The following is a 21,663-nucleotide window of genomic DNA, read 5'->3' on the forward strand; positions in this document are numbered from 1 at the left end:
GTGTGGAGATGCTGATGGTGCTTCTGTCTTTTTTCTCCTCTGTGGCAGTCTGCATAGACACGGACACTGTTGCTTTGCTTTTGGCTTTTTTCCTCCTTTGTGGCAGTCTGCGTACACACGGACACTGTTGCTTTTTGTTTGGTTCTTTTCCTCTTTGTGACATTCTGTGCAGTCGTGGATGAAGTTGATTTGTTTCTTTTTTCCTCTTTCTCAAGAATACGCATCAATACACCATGTAGTGTTCTGTTTTTAAGCATGTTGTAGGCTGTAAAGGCTGTGCAGAGGAGACAAAGCAGAACTAACAACAATATTATGCTGTCCTTAGCATCCAGCGGGAAGTCAACATTTCCAAAAACTACTGTATCAGGCCGGAAAGATTGGAAAAAATCATCCTTTACCCCTCCCCCAAGGGCTGGGTGTGACTGTTAAAACCCCGGATGTAGCAACCTAGACTAGGACAAGCAAACAAAGTCGAGTATATATTCCGAATTATGTTTATTGCCTCAGAGGTTATCATGCATTAGACATAATAGGCCAATAAAGCAATTTTTATACCATATCCTGGTATACACAGGAGCATTACAGCTGGCAGATAGTTTCCCATGTGCAGAAAAATATAGAGAGCAAGATATAAAACCCATGTAAGCATGTTGAGAATCATGGTGAATACAAAAATTGTAATACTGACTTTTCTCAGTACCCTTCGTGCCCCACGTTGGGCGCCAATAAATGTGCTGGTTTGAAAGCAAAACCAGTGTGAGACTCCAAGTCAGTAATACAATTTAATAGGAGAAAAGAGAAAAAATAAAATACATGCAATAATACAAAAGAAAAACCACCGACAAAGTCAGAATACAACCTGACACCCTGTCAGTCAGGTGTTGGTAGCAGTCCGTATAAATGGTGGCTGCAGTCCTCCTGGATGACAGATGTGGTTCACTTGAAGCAGTGCTCCTGTAGAAGGTGCAGTTTTCCTCTGAAGGTCCAGCGATGATGTGGAAAAGGTCCAACTTTCCTCTGGGATCCAGTAGAAAGGTCTGCCCTCGGGTCCCAAACCCCAGTTTTTTATCTAGGTAGGAAAGGCTTGGCTCCTGCCCCTGGTTGGGGCATCTCCCAATGGGATGATGTAATCTTATCAGTCACACAATAGGACTTAATGGCCCATTAACAGAATATATCTTCTGGAGGAAGGATGGGTTGTGAATAGATAACGATGGTTATCAGATGGCACATCAGCAGAGGATATCTCCCACAGAGATAAGGATCACCACCCCTCCCACATTTTAACAGATGGTGATAGAATACACATTTTTGCATTGTACCCCAGGACAAGCTGTTACTGCATGGGGTACATATACTACAATGTGTCTCCCAGCGGTGAGTTTTCGGGCCTCCTGGATCAAGACGACAGTGGCCTTCAGACACCCTGGCCAGTCTTGGGCAACATTGTTTAGCTGTTTGGAAAAGTAGGCCACAGCCCTCCGTTGGTTCCCGATGCACTGTGCTAGCACCTCCAAAGCCACATTCAGTCTCTCATATGTAAAAAGTGCAAAAGGTTAAGTCTGGCAGTCCCAGTGCTGGAGCTGACATTAGAGAGTGTTTCAGCTGTTTAAAAGCTGCTCTAGTGTTTTCAGTCCATAAGACAATTCCTTTTTCATCTGGTTTTAATGCTCTGTATAGGGGTTTTACCAGCAGTCCATAATTTGCTATCCACAAATGGCACCAACCTTCCCAGGAAAGCTTGCATCTCTGTCACAGTATGGGGCTCTGGGAGTTCATAGATGGCTTCTTTCCATTCTTTGCTGAGCTGTTGGTGTCCATGGAAGATCTCAAGCCCCAAGTAAACTACTGCTTCCTTAGCAATCTGTACTTTGTCTTTAGAAACTCTGTACCCACTCAGTCCCAAGATGTTTAATAAACTTATGGTAAATTGTATGCACACACCTCTGGTTCTAGCTGCAATCAGGATGTCATTCACATATTGAAGAATAACTCCTTCTGGCTCCTTTCTTTTCCAGTGTCTCAGTTTAAAAGACTGGTGTCTGCTAAGAAAGGCAGGAGCCTCTCTTGAAATGGACAATGCAAACCCTCTATCTCCAAATTATTATAATTTTGAAATTAAGGAGCTCTCAGGCAACAATATGGGAATAACAGTTCTTTACTAGGAAAATTAAAATTAAAAAAATACAGTAATACAAAAAACAAAACACTGACAGAGTCAGAATAAAACCTGACACCCCATCAGTCAGGGTGTTGGTAGCAGTCCAATTAAATGGTGGCTGCAGTCCTCCTGAAGTGACAGATGTGGTTCAGTTGAAGCAGTGGTCCTGTGGAAGGGTGCAGTTTTCCTTCAAAGGTCCAATAATGATGTACAAGGGTCTGGTTTTCCTCTAGAATCCAGTGGAAAAAGGCTGCTCTGATGTCCCACATGTCATATTTTATCTTGGTAGGAAATGCTTGGCTCCTCCCCCTGGGTGGAGCATCTCCCAATGGGATGATGTAATTTTATCAGTCATGCAGTGGGACTCAATGGCCCATTAACAGAAGATATCTTCCTGGAGGAAGGATGAGTCCTGGAAAAGATAAAGAACAGTCTCACCTGGTTTTAACAGATGGCCCATTAGCAGAGGATGTCTCCCACAGAGACAAGAATCATTGCTCCACCTGGTTTCAACAGATGGTGATAGAATACATGCTTTTGGGCACATCTTTACATTATAACCTAGCACACTGCAGGTTTTAATCCAATCAATCCTTGTTTACCCAGGGACAAGTTTATCGAACCAGGCTAGCCAAACTGTATTTCTTATTTATGGCCAATTTTTTTGCCTATCTACAAACTAACTGTGCTGTGACAATCTCCCTTTTTCGTTTTATTAAAAAATGCAAATTGTTTTTTGTCTTCCTCTGCAGGCGCCTTACAGACAAAGACAATATGATGATATAGATAATCAATCTAGTTTCAGTAAGACTTTCTACTCAACAAGCCTTGTTTTTTCAGCCAGTGATGTATCTTTTGTATCATTGGAGTTGCAATATTCACATTCAGGAGCTGTTAAAGGAGAATACTAGAAATACATGTTTTTAAGGTGGCATGCCGCAGGCTTATTACTTAGAAATTAAATTTTACAACTTAACACTACAAACAATAAACAATTCAACTTACAGCTATTTAAATTGAAATCACACATATTTCTACCACTGATGTATTCTAAATATTTGAGTAGGGTGATGGGCAGATTGTCTTACTATTGACAATCTGCTTCTGATAAGTTGTTAGCTTGCTAGGTTAAACTGTGAATTGATTGAAAAACATGAGAAAAACATGAGAACATGACAGCAACTAAGACTTTTGAGGGGGGTGTACATCCACCTCACACTTCTCTCCCCTTTCTTTGCTTTAACAACTATAATAGGAACAAAACATGGTCTGTTGTACGAAATTAACAAGGTGAAATTTAAACTGCTTATATGCTTTACCATCACCTAGAGTCTGCTAAGGAGCTTTCTTTTCACAATGAGGACTTGGAAGACATCTTCCGGATGAGGCATCCATGTTTATCTCAAAGGAAAGGGGTTCAGTTTCTGCAAAGCCAAATCAGTTGGTCAAAGTGACCTGGTATATTTCCTTTACCAGCCAGGGTCAGGGTTTGATCAGGGCCAGGAAATTGGTTGGGAAAGGTTTTCCCTAACATATTGTAAAAACAAACCTTTTTAAATATTTATTGAAGAAGTTCTTTAACATAAATAACAATTGAATAATTAAAGAAATATATGCAAACTATAATTAAATAATATGGCTGGATCTTTGTGTGTATTAGACATTTCAATTTTGTTAGTTGTATTAAAACTTTGCAAATGTATTAACAGTATACTTATCATTATTGTTTAATAGTAGCAGTACAAACTATAAACCCTTTTTTGTTAAGAGTTTTGAAATTGAGTCAGAATTAGTGAAAACAAAAAAGGAAGACCCTAATTTACGGTATACGTGGGCTTAATTAACCATTCTAATTAATTTAAGCATGTTTTTGGGATGATTATGCATCTTCAATTAATACGTTTCTTGTAGCATAAATTATTTCTGTTAATTAGGAATTCTTGTTAATACCTTTTTTATATGTAGTTTTTAGCTTTTCTGTACTTTCAAATGACCCTCGTTTTGTGATTATTGTATTTGTATACTTAGTGGCAAAAACCAAACATTAAAAGCTATGTTTATATTTTGGTTTAAATATAAAAAACCATGGAAATTAGTATTTTAGTGATAGCAGTGACAGACTTGCTATATTTAGAAGCTTGCTATTAATTTTAACAGTAGTTGGCATAAGTAAAATATGAAAGGTTACGAAAATTATTTTATAGACATTGTAAATAGAAATGACAGCTACAAATCTGCAACTGAAATTTGCTAATGAAGCACTTTTATACCAAATTAGTACCTCTATGTTTGCTTTCAAGAACTTAGAATGTTCTTTTTAGGACCTTTAGGACAAGCAATGTTTTTGAATTCTAAGATGTTGCAAATATACTAAGTATTATGTTGCCATTATCTAGAATTATTACTGTGTTCAGTGAAATATTAGGTTTTATCATCTGTATCTGCATTTGTAAGCATTAACACGGTAAAGTGATGAAATCTAGGTAAATATTACCATGAATATCGTATGAATATAATGTATCTATCAATAGAGTATTTAATAAGTTTCCTTTCGGTGTTGTCTTATCGATGATTGTGAGAGAGACGGGGACTACTGGCTGGTGATCAGAATCTGAATTTATTGTGAGCTACATATGGTTATATACCATTCTAGGAAGGCTAGTAATTTTTTACTACATTGATTGGGTTAAACATCACACAAACTTATACATTTTGCAACGTTTCTACTTGATTCAATCTTCTTCCATGTCGCTAGTCTTGATCCAATCTTCAAAGCTCTGTTTGTTCTTGCCAAGGCATCTTGGTTGTCAAACTGCTTATGCTAATTAAATTCACAGTACTCTCTGTCTTAGCTCCCATATTGTCTTAGCAAATGGGCTGGGCTATGAATGGGAACATCTGGGGTGCTGCACACCTGCCCCTGTGAGTGCTGGCGTGAAGCGTCCAGCACAGGACTGGGTTGCAATGGCTCCTTAAGAGTAAAGAGTTTCAGAGTAGAAAAGTTAGGATCTAAGTTTATTAAAAACAACAGTATTATTAAGGCTCAATTGTTCTTTTAACAAAGGTTTTCACAAGCCCACACTATGGGGCAAAGGCATCGCTTCTAAGCTTTAGAGCTTTACATTGTAAGTCTAGATAATCTGCTATAGATTTGTTAATTGCCAGACAAACCAAAATTGTCAACAGCACTCATCCCTGAACAAAATGGTTGCACGATTTTAAATGACTGAAAATTAAATTTAAATTAGATTTTGCAATCTCATAACTGAAATAGTAAGATTTTTTTGAAAAGGAAAATAAATACCTCGGTGTTTTCTTTTCCTTGGAGTGTACTTTGAAAAAACACATCAGTTAACTTCGGCTTGAAAGGATATCTTATAAGTTAGGATTATTATAGGAGCATCTATTTATAAAAGGCAATTTGAGCAATGCAGGGGTTAATAAGGTGGTATTGTAAAAAAGTGGTAACAAAGGCACAACAACAGTACCGACCCCCCAAATTATGTACCAATCACTATCTGAATAATAAAACCAGAAAAGTTCTATGGACTAGCTGTAGAAAATGACAGGTTTAGCTTGCAGCTGTTTTTGCACAAGTCTCTGCAAATGCTGCAGTCCCCCTGAGGAAGGGGTTACCTGTCCAGATAGGTTTTGATGTTAGTTCACGAGGGTCCGCAGCAGATGGAGTTCGGGTTGTTGCAGGAGAAGTGGGAGTGGCGCGCATTGGGCCGCCCTGGGACAGCTTGAAGGGCTCTGTCAGCAAGCAAAATGACGGCTGGGCCTTCCAGGGCAGACTGCTATGTTTGGGGGGTAGGGGCACAATGCTGCCTTCGCCGGCGCCGCTCCTGCTGGTGCCCCTGGATTTTATGGGTTGCTCCCCCACTGCTCACATGCAGAAAGCCACGGGTGTCCCTCTGGACCTGCGCTTGATGGTGAGTTGCTGCCTGCCGCTGTCCCGTGGGGTGGCCATGTGCTTGCACCCATGCGCTCGATTGGCCCCTGCCGCCCCCCCACCGCTTTTTCTGTTGCCTTACTCTGTTCTGAAGCTCCCCCGCTGCTTTGTACGCTCCCTCTTCTGCCACGTCTGTCGCTGTAGCTCTGCTTTCACAGAGGGCAGGCGGAGAGGAAAACAGGCTGCTAGGAAGGACCCCCCTGGCTCTAGCAGACTTACAAGCATTCACTGAGAGTGCAGAAGTAGTTGATAAAGCCATCACGGTTGTTGCAAGGCAATGCGATCTATTGGTGGCAACTCCACTCTGCTCTGCTGGCGTTTGGGGCTGCTCGCAGTAGCCATGATGCGATGTCTCGCAGTCCCAGACACCGCCTGCGTTAGCTGGGTCTCCCAGCCTTTTGGGCACCGGCTGCTGAGACGTAGCACTCTGCTATCTTGAGCAGGCAGATCTTGCACCATGTGGCGAAGGCCATTTTGGGTGAGTGACTCTCTCGCCATGTGCTGTCTTCTATCTTGGGTGACCAGCGTCCAAAGTGCATGACATCTGCCATCTTGAGGTTTTTCAGCAGGTTGCGTCCACAGTGAGTTGCTGGCGATAGGAGGCGTGGAGCCCAAAGACGGCTCTTTCAGCCGTGGCATGGGCTGCCTCGGGCATTACGGGGATGATCGCAGTATGGGAGAACTTGCGTGCTATACAGACGCCACTGGTGCTGGCGACTGCAGGGTAGCTCCGGTGAATAGCAGCCCCTCCCCACTCAGTTTTTCGCCTGTCCTCTCCACTTGCGCACCTGAGATGGCATCTACTCTCTGCCACTTTGCTGGGAGATCTGGCGGCATGTCTACTGCTGTCTCTGTGTCCAGTTCGGCTTCTAACCACCCCAGCCAGTTTGAAATAAACATCAAGAGTTTTATAACGTCCATAGTGGCTTTCACAGCTCGTTGCTCATACTTTACTCCTCATTGAAGTAAAGTTCATACGTTAATGACTCGTTGTTCCTCTACGGAGATAAATCCACCTATATCTTCAGTAGGGATTTTCTTCTATTTTTCAGCTTCTTCTGTTTCTCCGGCTCCTACGCTGTTCTGTTTTTTAGCCTTTTCTGCTTCCCCGGCTCCTACACAGTTTGGTCTTTCAGCCTTTCTGACTTCTCTGGTTCCTACTTCGTTTGATCTCCCCTGCTCTGTATGTAGAAAACAGCTGAGTCAGATCACGTCAGGGTCACCACATATTATGATAGCATTGTTGGTCGGAGACAGAGACGACATTACTCTGAGAGATCCTTGTGACAAAAAGCCTCGTTTATTGTTCCGTGCCTCCTTTTACCGGGGCTTCAAATTTCCTGCGCTTACACATGTGATTGGTTGAGGTCTTAACACCGCTCAGCTCCCTGGCCAATGATACATCTGTATTTAGGGCTCATTGTGATTGGCTGAGAGTCCCTGTGTAGGCTTGAATCCAACCAATCCTTGTTCACCCAGGGACGTGTTTCTCGAATCAGGCTAGCTGAACTGGGTTTCTTATTTATGGCCAAATTATTTTCCCAGCTACAGACTAACTGTGCTGTAACACTTTTGCAGCTTTCTTCTTCTTATATCATTTGTAGCTTGACCCATAAACAAAAGAACTAGATGTGCTTTACCATCAGATGATTCAGGATCTAGATCAGTATATTTGATGGCAGTTTCTCTTTACCTATTTAAAAAACAGTGGGTGATTCATCATAATTTCGCTTTACTTTGTAAAGCTTTGACCAATTTATAGCTTATGGGATGCCATGTTTTAACCCATATACCACAAGATTTTGATATTGTTTTAACCTTGCCATATGTTCTGGTATGTTCCCTTCCCATCCAGGGTTTTCTAATGGAAATATCTGTGTAACTGTGCCTTGGATCAACCCATTTGCTATACTTGCCTCTACCGATGTTGTAATAGATTTATTAACTATTTATCTCTCAGTGAGATGAAGTAGTGTGTCTAACAGAGTTCAAATAAGCCCACTCGTTTTTTTTTTTGTGTTAATTGCCCTTTCCACTAATTTTGCCACATTATCTGGATTCTCTTTTTACTTCTCCACAGTATTTTTCCACTGTTCCAACTCGAAAAGGAAGCATGGAACCTTTACATATGTTGCCCCCTGGTTGCCAACTGCTTGCTGTAACGGGGCTTGCAGAACTAGTTATTTTCCTTTTTCCTTTTTTGGCCTAGTATATTTGGCTATGGGGCTCTCTTCTTTTAAGGCCCTTCTAGCTATCTATCCCTTCTTTTGCCTGCTCAGGGCAGCTGTGATCTCATTTTCCTCTTCGGAAGAGCTACTTAAGCAAGAGCTGTCTGATTCTGTTGAGTCTGCTATGGTAGATCTGCTTCGACTAGTCCTGATATTAGAAATCACCAGGCCTGACTTACACTTCCATGGGAACCGGGCTGGGTGCCTGCTCACTTCGATGATGTCATCTCCTGAGGCAGCTCCGCGGCGGCACAGTGTTGCTATGGAAACTCATGGGCCTGAGAGCAGAAGAGGCACCACTCCCTCAATGGGAGGGTCCCTCTCCGCCCTCTCTGTTGAAGGCTCTGCCCCCCGGCTCCACCACTAGGGGCGGTGCCTTTGGCTGTACACGCCGCCTGTCCCCTCTGCCCACCCTCGCCCCCCCCCCAGGACCAAGCAGAGGGGCGCCTAACTGGAGTGGATGTCCATGGCTGAAGTGGCAGTAGCTGCGGCGGTGTCCATGGCTGCCAAAGCCTGCCTCCCTCCTCCTTCAGTGGCCAGGACCCCGCCAGAGCCACGACCTCTCCGCCGCTGCCGCTTTCCCCAATGACTTTGACGGCAGCAGCTGCAGCAGCAGTGGTGACGTGACCGGCGGCTGGGGTGGACAGGCTGGCGCGACTGGAGGGTGCACAGGGGCTGGGCCCAGGCCGGTTCTCAAGGCAGGAGCCACGGGATCTAACTCCGCTTCCTCCTTGTTTTCACACCCGCTGTTCAATACTGGCTGTTCCTTTTTATTTTTCCTCTCTTTTTTCCTTAAAATCAATATATGTTGTTCTTTTTTAGGTGCTGATAGGCTTTGTTGACATGATAAAATCATAAAAAGTCTAGCATACTCTAATTCTTCAAAATACTTGTCTTTGCGTATGCGAGATATCAAGCTTGATAATAATTTCTTATCTAGGCTCCCAAATTCAGGCCACATCTCATCATTATCTAATTCATAAGTTGGCCACATTTTTTACTGAGAGTCTGATAAGTGGATTTTAAAAGCAATGACTCTCCACCGGTTAGCTTGTGCCAATTTTTCAATACTAACCCTAAGGGAGTATTTCTCGGAATATTATTATTATTCTCACAGAATACACACCCCATGTCTTAACACTTATGAGCAAAAGTCTGCAGAAATCAGAATAACCAGGGAGAGAGAGAGCGAGAACGAGTAAGATACGGGTTTAGGACTCACGACCTTGGGAGCAGCAGCGTGGAAGTTAACCCACTGCGCCACTGTTGTAGTAACATTTACCACTGCAATGCTAAAACTCCACTTTTTCAGACAGCATCCCCTCCTACACTAGTGGATGAGACAGACGAGACAGGAGAGCAACAAACCAACAAACGTAAAAGCAACTCTGTCTGGACTCCCTGGGGTCCTTCCACATTAAACAAAACTTTAAGAGATCTCTTAACGCCTAACTCAGGTGCTAAAGCAAACAAAATACCGCCCTTATTCAATTACTCAAGTGCCTCTGTGCCAGATCCGAGGATTCTTGGGCTCTGATACCTTCTGGACCACAGCTGGGACCCCCCTGGGAGTGCTGGCAGGAGTGGAGGGGGCAGGAACTGGGTGTTCCTCTGGTCCAGGGGTTTTCCAGATGCCTTGCCGATGCGGCGGAGTCTGCCAAAAACTGATGCCTTGAGAGGCTACCTGGAACAGAGGCTAGACAGTGTTAAAGGAATAAACTAGGTATTTATTAAAAGGCCTTCAAAGGATACACCTTGGGCAGTACAAGAGCCCAGCCCATCCAAGATGGACACAGAGTCTCAAGTTTTAACCCTTTTATAAGTTTTGGTCGATTTACATATTGGCACTAATTGTCCAATTACAGCTTCAGATTATGAAGTCCCATCCCCCCAGATTGCTCTCCTCAATTCGCTGTTTTTTATACTTTTTGGGCCCGAAGCTGCAACCGTGTCCTTGGTTTTCAGGCTGGATAAGGATTGTTTTGTCTAAATAAACTGCGAAGATAACTTGCTAACACTTTATATGAAGTTCAGAGTTATATACTAATGCAGTACAGAATCTGGAAAATATGAAAGCTAAAACTTAAGGCGTCAGTACCAGTGCCAGCAATCTTAGTTTCCCCTTGATTAATTCATGTTAAAGTTTATGCATGTAAGTCTATTCCTGCTGCCTCAGGAGTAGCCTGGTAAAGTGCTAATGATCCTGGGGTAATTTCCCAGTTCATAATCGTTTCAGTTACTGTCAAGGTTTTAACTTGCAAATTAAGAGTAGTCAGTTGCATCAATGGTGTTTCAGCTTCACCAATTGGCCTATTATTTAATATATGCAATGCTTCTGTTAGATTTACTTTCCAATTTTTCATCTGCCCCTTTCCCAATTTATGCAATTGTTCTTTCAAAAGCCCATTCATTTGTTCTACTAGTCCAACTACTTGCAGATAATAGGGAATATGGAAAATCCATTGCATATTTTGTTCTTCAGCAAATTGCTGCACTTGTTTATTTCTGAAATGGACCCATTATCGGTTTGAATCTGTAAAGGAATCCCATAATATAGAATAAATAAGCCTAAAGTTTGAATAGTACTATGCTGGGTAGCTCTCTTACATGGGTAAACTTTTAAATACCCAGAGTATGTATCTACAGCTGTACAGATAAATCAACAACCACAGCGTTGAGGTAACAGTCCTATATAATTCATTTGCCATATCTGCCTAAGTAATTTGCTCGATTTGTCCTTTAACTAGATGTGGAACTAGCCACTTATGAGTATGCTGACAAATTGGGCATCTAGCTACCATAGTTTTTACCATATTGAGTGAAATAGCTATTCCGTGGTCTTGGGCCCATCTGTAAGTGGTTTTTTTTCCAAAGTGTCCACATTTCTTGTGTACCCATTTAGCCAAACCCTCAAGAGATTCTTCTTGAGGGAACTCCAGTCTTGCTTGGGATATTGTTGCTCGATTGTCTCTGCAATAGAATTGTGTAGTTGTTCTAATGTATCTGTATGTGCATCTACATGAAACACAATGACTTGAGTTTATTAAACTAGCTTCCATATGCTCATCCATAATTCTTTTCCTCAAATTTCTTTTGCATAAATTTTCCAATCCTTGGCTACCCAAGTGGGTAGCCAGTGTTATAAATGAGAGACAAAAGTCACGATATTCAGCAAAATTTAGATTGCTTTATTTGATATAGAAAGAGCAAGCAGCGCGCTGGGGAACGTGAGGGGTCACCGCCCGCTCCACCGAACCTCGGTTTGCAGCCTCTTCTTATACTGTGGGTTCTCGTTGTAATCAATAATTGTTGGGTTTTTTGTTGTCATAAGCAGTGGTGGTTGAATAAACATCCTTACACAAATTCACAAAGCCTTTGGGTGATAATCAGTCACAGATTGCCATCTGGTCCTTGTAGATAACCACCAGAGAAGTTCTGGGAGTCTGGTCCTTGAGATAAGCAGTATTGATTAGACAAAGGCAAGAAGGGCTATTGGGAAGTCTGATTTTGCAAGCTGGTAGCCAATACAACTTATTTGGGAAACATAACATAATATAATGTAACATAATACAACGTAATATAACATAACAAGGTGATTTTAAACAGAATGATTTTATCATATCATTTCCTTTATCCAGTGTCCATGCTTCACTTCAGAGCTTAGTATTCTGGTTTATACAAACCCCAATGCTTTTGTGATTAAGACGAATCTTTTATCAGTTATCACACCAGGTAGCTAATCCTTGAGCTCCTGACCAAGAGTCAGTATATATGTGACATATCCCAAAGGTATTCTGTTTAATTGCCATATATACTGCATATAATTCAGCATATTGGCTGCTTTTCCCTTCTCTAGCTGTTTCTAAAAATTTATTGGATGCTGGATTGTATGCAACCGCTTTCCAAAACCTTTTTCCACCTATATACTTTGCTGATCCATCTATAAGCCATGCACCTTTCTTTTCCTCCTCAGATAATTGCCCAAAATGTTGTCCCCACCTATCAGAGGATTCATGTTCTGCTTTAAACTTATGGGGTTATGATTTGTCCCTTCAATAGAGGCATTGGCTGTTGGTGATGAAACCAAATGCAAAGACAGTCTTAATTTAAAGAAAAAAATCCAAATGTTGGCAATGAAAGCACACTGATACAGTATTGTAGTTTTTGAGCTCTGCAGGTGGTGTTTTTTTCTTCTCTCGCCCTTTTTTTGTGTTCCCTTTTATTATTGTCTGTTACAGATAAACAACTGCCCTCTAATTGGACCCCAGAATCTCTGCTAATTTTGTAAAACAAAACATGCCTCGAGCATTCCATTCCTGTGGCTGTCTTCAGCCACAGTAAATCATACACACATACAGTGGTTTTCCACTGAAGTGATTTCTCACAGCACCTTCAGCAAACACAGAGATTAGCAGAGCCCTTAGGGTCAACATTCTCTTGTTCTAATCCTGGTTAAGATGCCAGGTGTTTGGTGCCATTCCCACAATTGGCTACCTTTTCATGTAGAGTAGCTACTCCATTTGCCCCTACTTTAGCACAGTCCTGTATATACCCTTTCCATTAGCATATAGCTCATTTACTGATACATGCAGTTTTACTTCTCCCTCTTCCAGAGGCCACAAATCTGGTGCCTTTTGGATTGCTTCTTTAGCTAACTCTAATGCTTGTTGTTGTTTATTGCCTCACTCAAACTAATTTTTTTCCTAGTAACTTGATACAAAGGAGCTAGAATTTATCCTAAATGAGGAATATGTTGTCTCCAAAATCCAAGTAACCCAATAAATCTTTGTGCTTCATTCTTATTTTGACACATGGCAAAATCTATCTCTCAGGCCTAGGAGGTATTTACCAATTGCCACAATGCCAATGAATTTATAAAATTTTGATAGTTTGTGTTGGTCCCTGTATTTTGTTAGGATTAATCTCCCATCCTTTATTTCTCATATGTTCTACAAGTTTCTCCAAATTGTCTTGTACATCTCTCCCACTTTTCCCTTTAATTAAAATATCATCAATATAACGAATTAATTGCATTCCTTCTGAAAGGGTAAACTCATACAAATGTTCGGCTACTGGTCTGTGACATATAGTAGGGCTGTGTAGCCACTCCTGTGGTAGCCCTGAGGAAGTATACTGCCTGCCAAGTAAATACAAATTTATCCCAATGCTCTTTGACTATGGGGATGGTGAAAAAAGCATTAGTTAAATCAATGCCAGCACACCAGGTGCCCTCATGTTTCTGAATTTTTCAATCAATATTATTGTATTGGGCACAGCTTCAGTCAAAGGTGGTGTATGCTTATTTAGTTCTCTCTAATCCTGTCGTGGTTTGACACTAGCCAAACGCCAGGCACCCACGAAAGCCACTCACTCATCCTCCTGTTGCAGCTGGGCAGAGGAGAGAACATTTAATGGAGGTTTCGTGATTTGAGATAAGGACTGGGAGAAAATAATCCAAGGGCAAAACACGCTCGACTTAGATATACAAAGTTAATTTATTACTAACAAAATCAGAGGAGGATAATGAGAAGTAAAAGAAGCCCTCAAAAACACCTTTGCCTCCCCCAACCCCTCTCTCCTTCCCACCGACAATGCAGGGAGACTTTGGGGGGGTGAGGGTGAGAATTTTCGTCAGTTTGTCACCCAAGATTTTCTTCTGCCATGAAGGGAGAAAAGTTGTTCCCCTGTGAGACCATGGGGTCCCTTCCCACAGGAGACAGTTCTCCATGTCAGGAAAATTAATCTACAAACACCAGAGGTTTATGTCCAAAAAGGAGACAGAGGAGTCCTTTTTGCTTTATTCGAATAAAGGGAGAGGCCATGGGACATTCCCCTGGGATCTCTCAAATTTTTGGAGGACGCAGCCTCCTTTTTATCCTATTTTCCCGGTCGCATTTCCCTCTCTCTTTCCCCATTGGCTGAGGTACTTGAGAGGCACAGACTTCCCGGAACGCCTGATACCTGAAATTCCCCTCTAATGTATAACCCTCCCTTTTAATTTTTAATTCTTATAGAATTCATAGTTTTCCCCCGTTGCTTCTTTCATCTTTCGATATCCAATTTCATTTATCAGCAGCCCTACAGTTTGTTTGTAAAGGCAAATATCTCTTTCTATTCATCAATCAGTGGAATCCATCCCATTGTTTCTTTTATCTCTCAGTGCTAGCCTTATCTACAGGCTGATCCACAACTCATTTGTAAAGACAAATTCAACATTCCTCTCATCCATGAACCTCTCGGACCTGGGTCCACTCTCATGAGCAGCAGTCCTTCCAAAACTGCTGTGGCATGGGTCACTCTTCCACAGGGTGCAGTCCTCCAAGAACAGGCTGCTCCAAGCCTGGAAGCAGGGGCCCCTCTCTTCACTGGGTCTCCCACTGGATCACAGCCTCCTCTAGGTATCCACCCGCTCTGGCATGGGCACCTCCTCCACAGGTTGTGAGTGGATCTCTGCATCCCCTGTGGACCCATGGGCTGCAGGGGGACAGCCTGCTTCACCATGGTCTTCACCACAGCCTGCAGAAGAATCTCGTCTCCAGTGCCTGGAGCACCTCCTTCCCTCCTTCTTCACTGACCTTGGTGTCACCATGTTGTTTCCCTTACATGTTCTCACCTCCTCCTCTTCTCTAGCTGGAAATAAAACTGTGCACTACTTTTGTTTTGATTTCTTCTAAAATATGCTATCACAGAGGCATTACCATCATCTCTAATTAGCCCAGCCTTGGCCAGAGGCATGTCCATATTCAGAGCCATCAGGGATTGGCTCTGCCAGACATGGTGGAAGCTTCTAGCAGCTTCACACAGGAGCAACCTCTGTGACCTTCACTACCAAAATCCAGGCCTTGCAAACCCATAGTCATTCACCATGACCCATCATTTTTCTTAACAGGCCATACAGTATTATTCCAAGATGTGGTGAGGGGTTTTAACACACCTGCCTCAAGCAAATCTTTAATTGTTAACATTATTTCTTTCTGCCCTCCAGGAATGCAATACTGCTTCAAAGAGACTAATTTTGTGGCTGGGGAATTTCTACTGGAGGCATTTTTACCTCTCCTACCAGAATAGCTCTCATACTAGTATATGGCTTGGTGCCAAATTGATACTGTCCATCTGGTAATTCTAGAGTTAAGTCCTTTAAGATATCAATTCCAATTATATACTTGGGGACTGGAACGATCATCACTGATTATATTCGACGTTGTAAATTTCCTATTTTCATTTCAATTTGTGTTTGTACAGCTTCAATTTGTTTACCTCCTAATTCAGTTATTAGAACCGTTTGGCCCTTAAATCTTTTTGGATTCCCATAAATTAGCAAGGCCTCTGCTCAAGTATACACAAGGGTTTTAACTGTTTGAGTAGATTGCTTTTTCAAAAAGATTCAAAGGTCCACATGGGCATGCCAATCCTTTCTTGCCCATCCCTGTACTGGAGCTTGGCCTATTTCCTAATCTTGGTTATATGCTATTTCCCACACTTCCTATAAGGGGGTACAGCAAGTTAGTATACAGATCCCAATCCTCCTTCCCCCTGGAACTTCTGACCCACATGTGGGGGACCTTCCACAGGCAGGTGGTATGTCCTGTCAAGGTTCCAAAGGTGGAGGCAATGACTGACTTGCATCTTTTGGGGCCCTAATTTTTGGTTGGGAGCTCTGTACTTTCTTATTTGGTTTATTCAGCCCACACTGTTTGTAAATCCTCCACATTTCATTAGTGGGAATTCCATCTATATTTTCTTGCACCATTCCATCTTTCAGAAGTGCAGCAAACATTTCTTGTTTTGAAACTTTATTATCCCCTCCAGACAGGGAGTCTGATTTATTCCATCCAGATCCACGTGGCTCTCATTCTCAGAAATCCCCTAACTGTTGTATTTTTTTATCACATCTCCAATCAGATTTCCTGTTTCATTAATTTACAGGGTCATTATGACATTTTTATATGCAGGAAGAGCAGCCTTAATTTATCAATTTCTCATGTGTACTGATAAAACATTTTGTAGCATTGTGTCTGCATCTTCAATAAAAGCATCTGTTTTCATTCCTCCTTAAGATGTTTCATGTAATCTCTTAATGTGTACCTAGGCCTATCCCCCCCGGCCAGTCACTTTCTACTTGGTACTTATTATTATACCCTTGTCAGCTACAACTGACAGCAGTTTAGTATCTAGCTGTGTTCCCCTAAATGCCTCTTGAATAAAAGAATCTGAGCTCAAAGTCATAAATTTCCTACTGTCTCCAGGGTCTATACCTACACCAGTGGCTCCCAAGTTGTGGAGTTGTACCATCCATGTTAATAACAATTCTCCAGATTTTCGTTTGAATCTATCAAGCATATCAATAATCTTATGCTGTATATAGTTGTCTATATAATGTTTTATAACCTGTTATCCATTTGCATCATATTCCATTTTCCTATGCAATACAGGGCCAATGTCAATGGTCTTATCTGACCCAGAATCATCTGGATCAGTAGAGTCCCAAATGTCTCTGTCCCATTGGTTGGGATCCCATTGCAATCCAGCTTCTGCAATTACTGCATGTACTTTGTTTTTATTCACTCACCCCCTGTGTTTATGGTACTTATATTCAGCTACTCTAACAGCTGCTTTTTCAGCCACGGTTTGGTAAGTACCCTATTTATGAGCAAGGAGCTTATTGACATTGTAGCATCACAACTTTATTTTGTAAGTCACAAATTTGTTTCTCTAAAATACTTCGTTCACACAATAGTGTTCGTTTGGTCTGAGGTATACGATAAGCAGTCAAAAGAATCCATCCCTTTCCACCTAAGCTCGTAAATTTTCCCTTTTACAACAGCTAATTTTTGTAAACATTTAACCACGTCAAGAGCCTCTCCCAATTTTGCATTCCATGACTCACATAGTCCTGCAGCAACAGACCACTTCCTTGCTATTGAACTATAAGGCATATCCTCCCCTTCTGTAATGTCAGGCAGGGGTTTCTGGTCTTATTTTTTGATTTAAACATTTTGTTCAGACGCTGTAGACTACACCGTTTTTGTTTTGCTTATTAATGTGGTCAGCAAAGAGATCAGAACAAAACAACAACTTATTTAGAGATAAGCTTATTTATTACATGAATGATAAGCAAATAACAGAAATAAGCTCCATGGATAAGCAGATAACAGAAATAAGCATAGAAAGGCAATTAATCCAATCATTACAACAGATTACAGTTAGTAATTAAGAAAAGATACATCACCAATTACCCTAATATATTACCATCATCCTGGTCCGTATTTCAGCTGATAAGCCCTGTTGCAGCAAAGGACTAAAGACACTCTCCTGCTAATTGATAAATCCTACCTAGCACATCTCTTCATAGGTGAAGCTTCCGATCCTGCTACAAAATTGTCGGAGATTAGGATTTTTCCTTTTTTTTTTTTTTTTTTTCCTCTCAGGAAATTTTCTCCCATTTGTTGCCTAAGAGATGATAACGACCGATACTTAAGACACAAAAGAAGAGGTCAAGGTGGAGGGGAGGGGTGCAGCTGGTTACTCTTAGCTGGGGGGGAATTCTCTTGGGAAGGGCAGGGATTTTGGCTGAGGAGTGAGGAACTAGGCTCACCTCCTCGCTCGCTCTCTTGCTCTCGGATCGGAGGGGAACGGTCGAATTGCTGCTATCACGCGGAGAATTCGCTGCCACTGTGGAGTCCAGACCCTCTACTTCTTCCTTACAGTGGGTGAGCCTTTGCTTGTAAGAGCGGACGTGGAACTGGTACCTTATTAACATCCCATCGCACTAGAAAGGACCCTCATGTTATAAATAGGAGACGAAAGTCTCGATATTCAGCAAAATTTAGATTGCTTTATTTGATATAGAAAGAGCAAGCAGCGCGCTGGGGAACGTGAGGGGTCACCGACCACTCCACGCTCCACCGAACCTCGGTTTGCAGCCTCTTCTTATACTGTGGGTTCTCGTTGTAATCAATAATTGTTGGGTTTTTTGTTGTCATAAGCAGTGGTGGTTGAATAAACATCCTTACACAAATTTACAAAGCCTCCGGGCGATAATCAGTCACAGATAGCCATCTGGTCCTTGTAGATAACCACCAGAGAAGTTCTGGGAGTCTGGTCCTTGAGATAGGCAGTATTGATCAGACAAAGGCAGGAAGGGCTATTGGGAAGTCTGATTTTGCAAGCTGGTAGTAGATACAACTTATTTGGGAAACATAATATAATGTAACATAATACAACGTAATATAACATAACAAGGTGATTTTAAACAGAATTATTTAATCATGTAATTTCCTTTATCTAGTGTCCATGCTTCACTTCAGATCTTAGTATTCTGGTTTATACAAACCCCAATGCTTTTGTGATTAACACGAATCTTTTATCAGTTATCACACTAGTAATCTATCTCCCATTCTTTTAAAAAATCAGTCCATACCTGTATTATTGGGTGTTTTTCTGTGGAGTTGTTTCCTCCTGTGAAAAATGTATGTGTGATTCTTGTTACGAGGCAATAGCAGAGATAAATCCATGCAAATGTTGTGTGATGAGCAGAATAAGTGCCTAGAATAATTATAAAAATTAATTTTTAAAAGTCAAAGCATGGCATAATGTCTGCTTGCATAAATATAAGGAACTTGTGGTTACATCTGCTTGCTTGTGGTAATGCTTACTTGCACAAAATAAGGAACTTTGTTTATTTTATGTTCTATGTAAGGAAATATAACCAAATTTGTGAAAACTATACTGAGTAAATAACTGTAGATATAAAAATAGCTGATAACTACGAATGCAAAAAGAAAAGGTAATGAAAAAGACATTGAGGAAGATGATGAACCTTCATCCCAAAGACTACAGAAAGAGGGCAACAGCCAACGCCTGGGCAGAAGATGACCATCGATGTGAAATGAAGGAAACAAAAGAAGGCGGGGTTTACCAGGAAAACAAAAACTCGGTATAAAAAAATCTATAAGTGGTGTGCGTCATTGGTGGAGCAGTGCACCCAGCGCTGTTTGCTTGCTGCTTTTTCTATTAATAAATAATTACTGGAGAGATCATAATTTCTCGTGAATTTATAACACTCCCATGTTTTTCCTAGCTCTTGGCTAACATTTTTTTTCCGTCTCTCTCTCTGGATGACAATTTTCTTCCCGTCTCTTTCTGGATGTACTTTCCTGGCTCCACACCAATTGGTCCCTGCCTCTCTTTCTGGGCATTTTTTCTGGCTTGTGGCAAATTTTCCCCTACTCGTCTCTTTCTGGATGAATTTTGTCTCTCCTGCTTTTTGCAGGTGGCTAAGTCGAATCACGTCGGCCAGGTCACCATTTGCTACAGTTGTTACATCGATTGGGCCGCTGGGGGGATGCCGAGTCTGAGACAGAGACATGGCACTCCTGATTCATGTAACAAAGACTTAAGCAGTTTATTCTTTGTGAGCATGCCTTAAATAGGGTGATTGAGTTTTCTTGGGCACACACAGGTGATTGGTTACTATTTCGGTCACTCATTTCCTCAACCAGTAATACATCTGTACTTAGGGTCCAATAGATGGGCTGGGATTCTCACCCAGGTAACTGCCTGCTTAACAGGCTGGCTGGGTTTCAAATTGCATCTTTTAGAAAAGCTGCACTATACACTGTCACAATGTATTTGTGGATTTTCATTGTAATTTTTTTGTGTGTGCTTTATTTTATGTCCTTTTTTGTACTTTGGATTCCTCCTCTCATTTTCTTCCAACAAAACTGAGAGAGACATGAAGATAAAAATACTTATTAGTTTGTCTAATAAGTATATTTCAGCAATTTAATGTAAGTGTTCAATCTTTAGGAATATTATACATTTTGTGTTTTGCTTTCATGTTTACCATGTTTTACAACAGGAACAGGCTTCCTGGGTGTGTCAGTGTGATGACAATATGGTTCAAAGACTAGAAACAGATTTCAAGATGACTCTTCAACAGCAGAGCACTCTGGAGCAGTGGGCGGCCTGGCTTGATAATGTAATGGTGCAAGCACTGAAACCATATGAAGGAAGACCCAGCTTTCCTAAAGCAGCACGGCAATTTCTTTTAAAATGGTCTTTTTACAGGTAGTATTCTAAATTGTTTTAGCTATTTTATTATTTGCTCCATAGTATGCCATAATAATGTTGAAAAAAGTTAGACAAGTCCCCAAGAAATGTAGAGCTTTCCCCCTACTTCCCAAAAGATCAGTTCTTAACATTAAACACAGCGCTATGTGCAACTCAGCAGCAGATGAAATTATCCTTGTATATTGTTTTCAAAGCCTTGTGCAAATGTAATGAGGTTAGAATTTTATCCTGATTTGGAAACATGCTATGAAATATTTTGGATTGAATAGCTATACAATTTTAAAGCCAATGTTTTAATATTAGTTATTAAAATACCATGGGTTCTATTTTTATTATGTAGGGACAAAAAAAACCTTGTTGTGTAAAAAGAACAAGACAAGTGTTCCATGTCATCTGCTACTGTATCAGTTATCATAGTAAAGCTATTTTTTTCAAAATGGTACATGATAGCATCTACTTTGTGAGAATATCATATAGATGTTTTCATCCACAATCTGCATTTTTCTATTATAAGGTATACACAAACTTATCTAAATTTTACAAGACTATTTTGAAAGACCACTTTATTAAAATTTTAAATAACAAAATTGTATTATTTAATTTTAAACAAAGAACTTCCTTTTGCTAAGTTCAGTTTTTACATGTGCTCACATACTGGTAATTGTGCATACACCAAAAAAAACCCTTCCTGCCTTTTTGAAAATTTAACTTCTAGTTGTGTAACGTGGTCTCTAACCATGCTTTCAAAAAAGGGGAGAGACAAAGAATTGTCTTTCCCAGACATTTCTTTCTGAAGACATCATATATCAGATGGTTTTGAATAGCATTATTTTTATTATTCTTGAAGTGTATATTCCATATGAAAAAATTATTAAAGAATTCTGATATTTATTTCATATTTTCCTCCCCCTATTTAAATAGCTCAATGGTGATTCGAGATTTAACCTTACGCAGTGCTGCTAGCTTTGGCTCTTTTCATCTGATCCGCTTGCTTTATGATGAGTACATGTTTTACTTAGTCGAACATCGTGTTGCTCAGGCAACAGGAGAAACACCTATTGCAGTTATGGGAGAGGTAAGATAATACACAAGATAATGGATTGGTGAATTTAGCATTAAATTCAGATATGCATCTTCAAGGTTTTTTAACATTTACATGGACCTATGGGATATTTTTTAATAATGTTTGTAATCTGTTGTAGATTGAGTTGCAAATACATTGGCATCTTCAAATTTGCATTACATACCTT

At 40.9% G+C, this 21,663-nt stretch overlaps 1 protein-coding gene across 1 annotated transcript in view; it reads left to right on the plus strand.

The window, feature by feature from the left end:
• Positions 1-21,663, plus strand: part of LOC148220015 (transcription factor RFX3-like) — a 233,390-nt gene that overhangs the window by 202,688 nt on the left and 9,039 nt on the right. The window contains exons 14-15 of the mRNA XM_088155476.1: positions 20,202-20,410; positions 21,335-21,488. Of these exons, the coding sequence (XP_088011602.1) occupies positions 20,202-20,410; positions 21,335-21,488 (363 nt within the window). The remainder of the gene's footprint in view (positions 1-20,201; positions 20,411-21,334; positions 21,489-21,663) is intronic.

Source organism: Sturnus vulgaris, chromosome W, assembly GCF_052056855.1.
Source record: "Sturnus vulgaris isolate bStuVul1 chromosome W, bStuVul1.hap1, whole genome shotgun sequence".
NCBI classification, from domain to species: Eukaryota; Metazoa; Chordata; class Aves; order Passeriformes; family Sturnidae; genus Sturnus; species Sturnus vulgaris.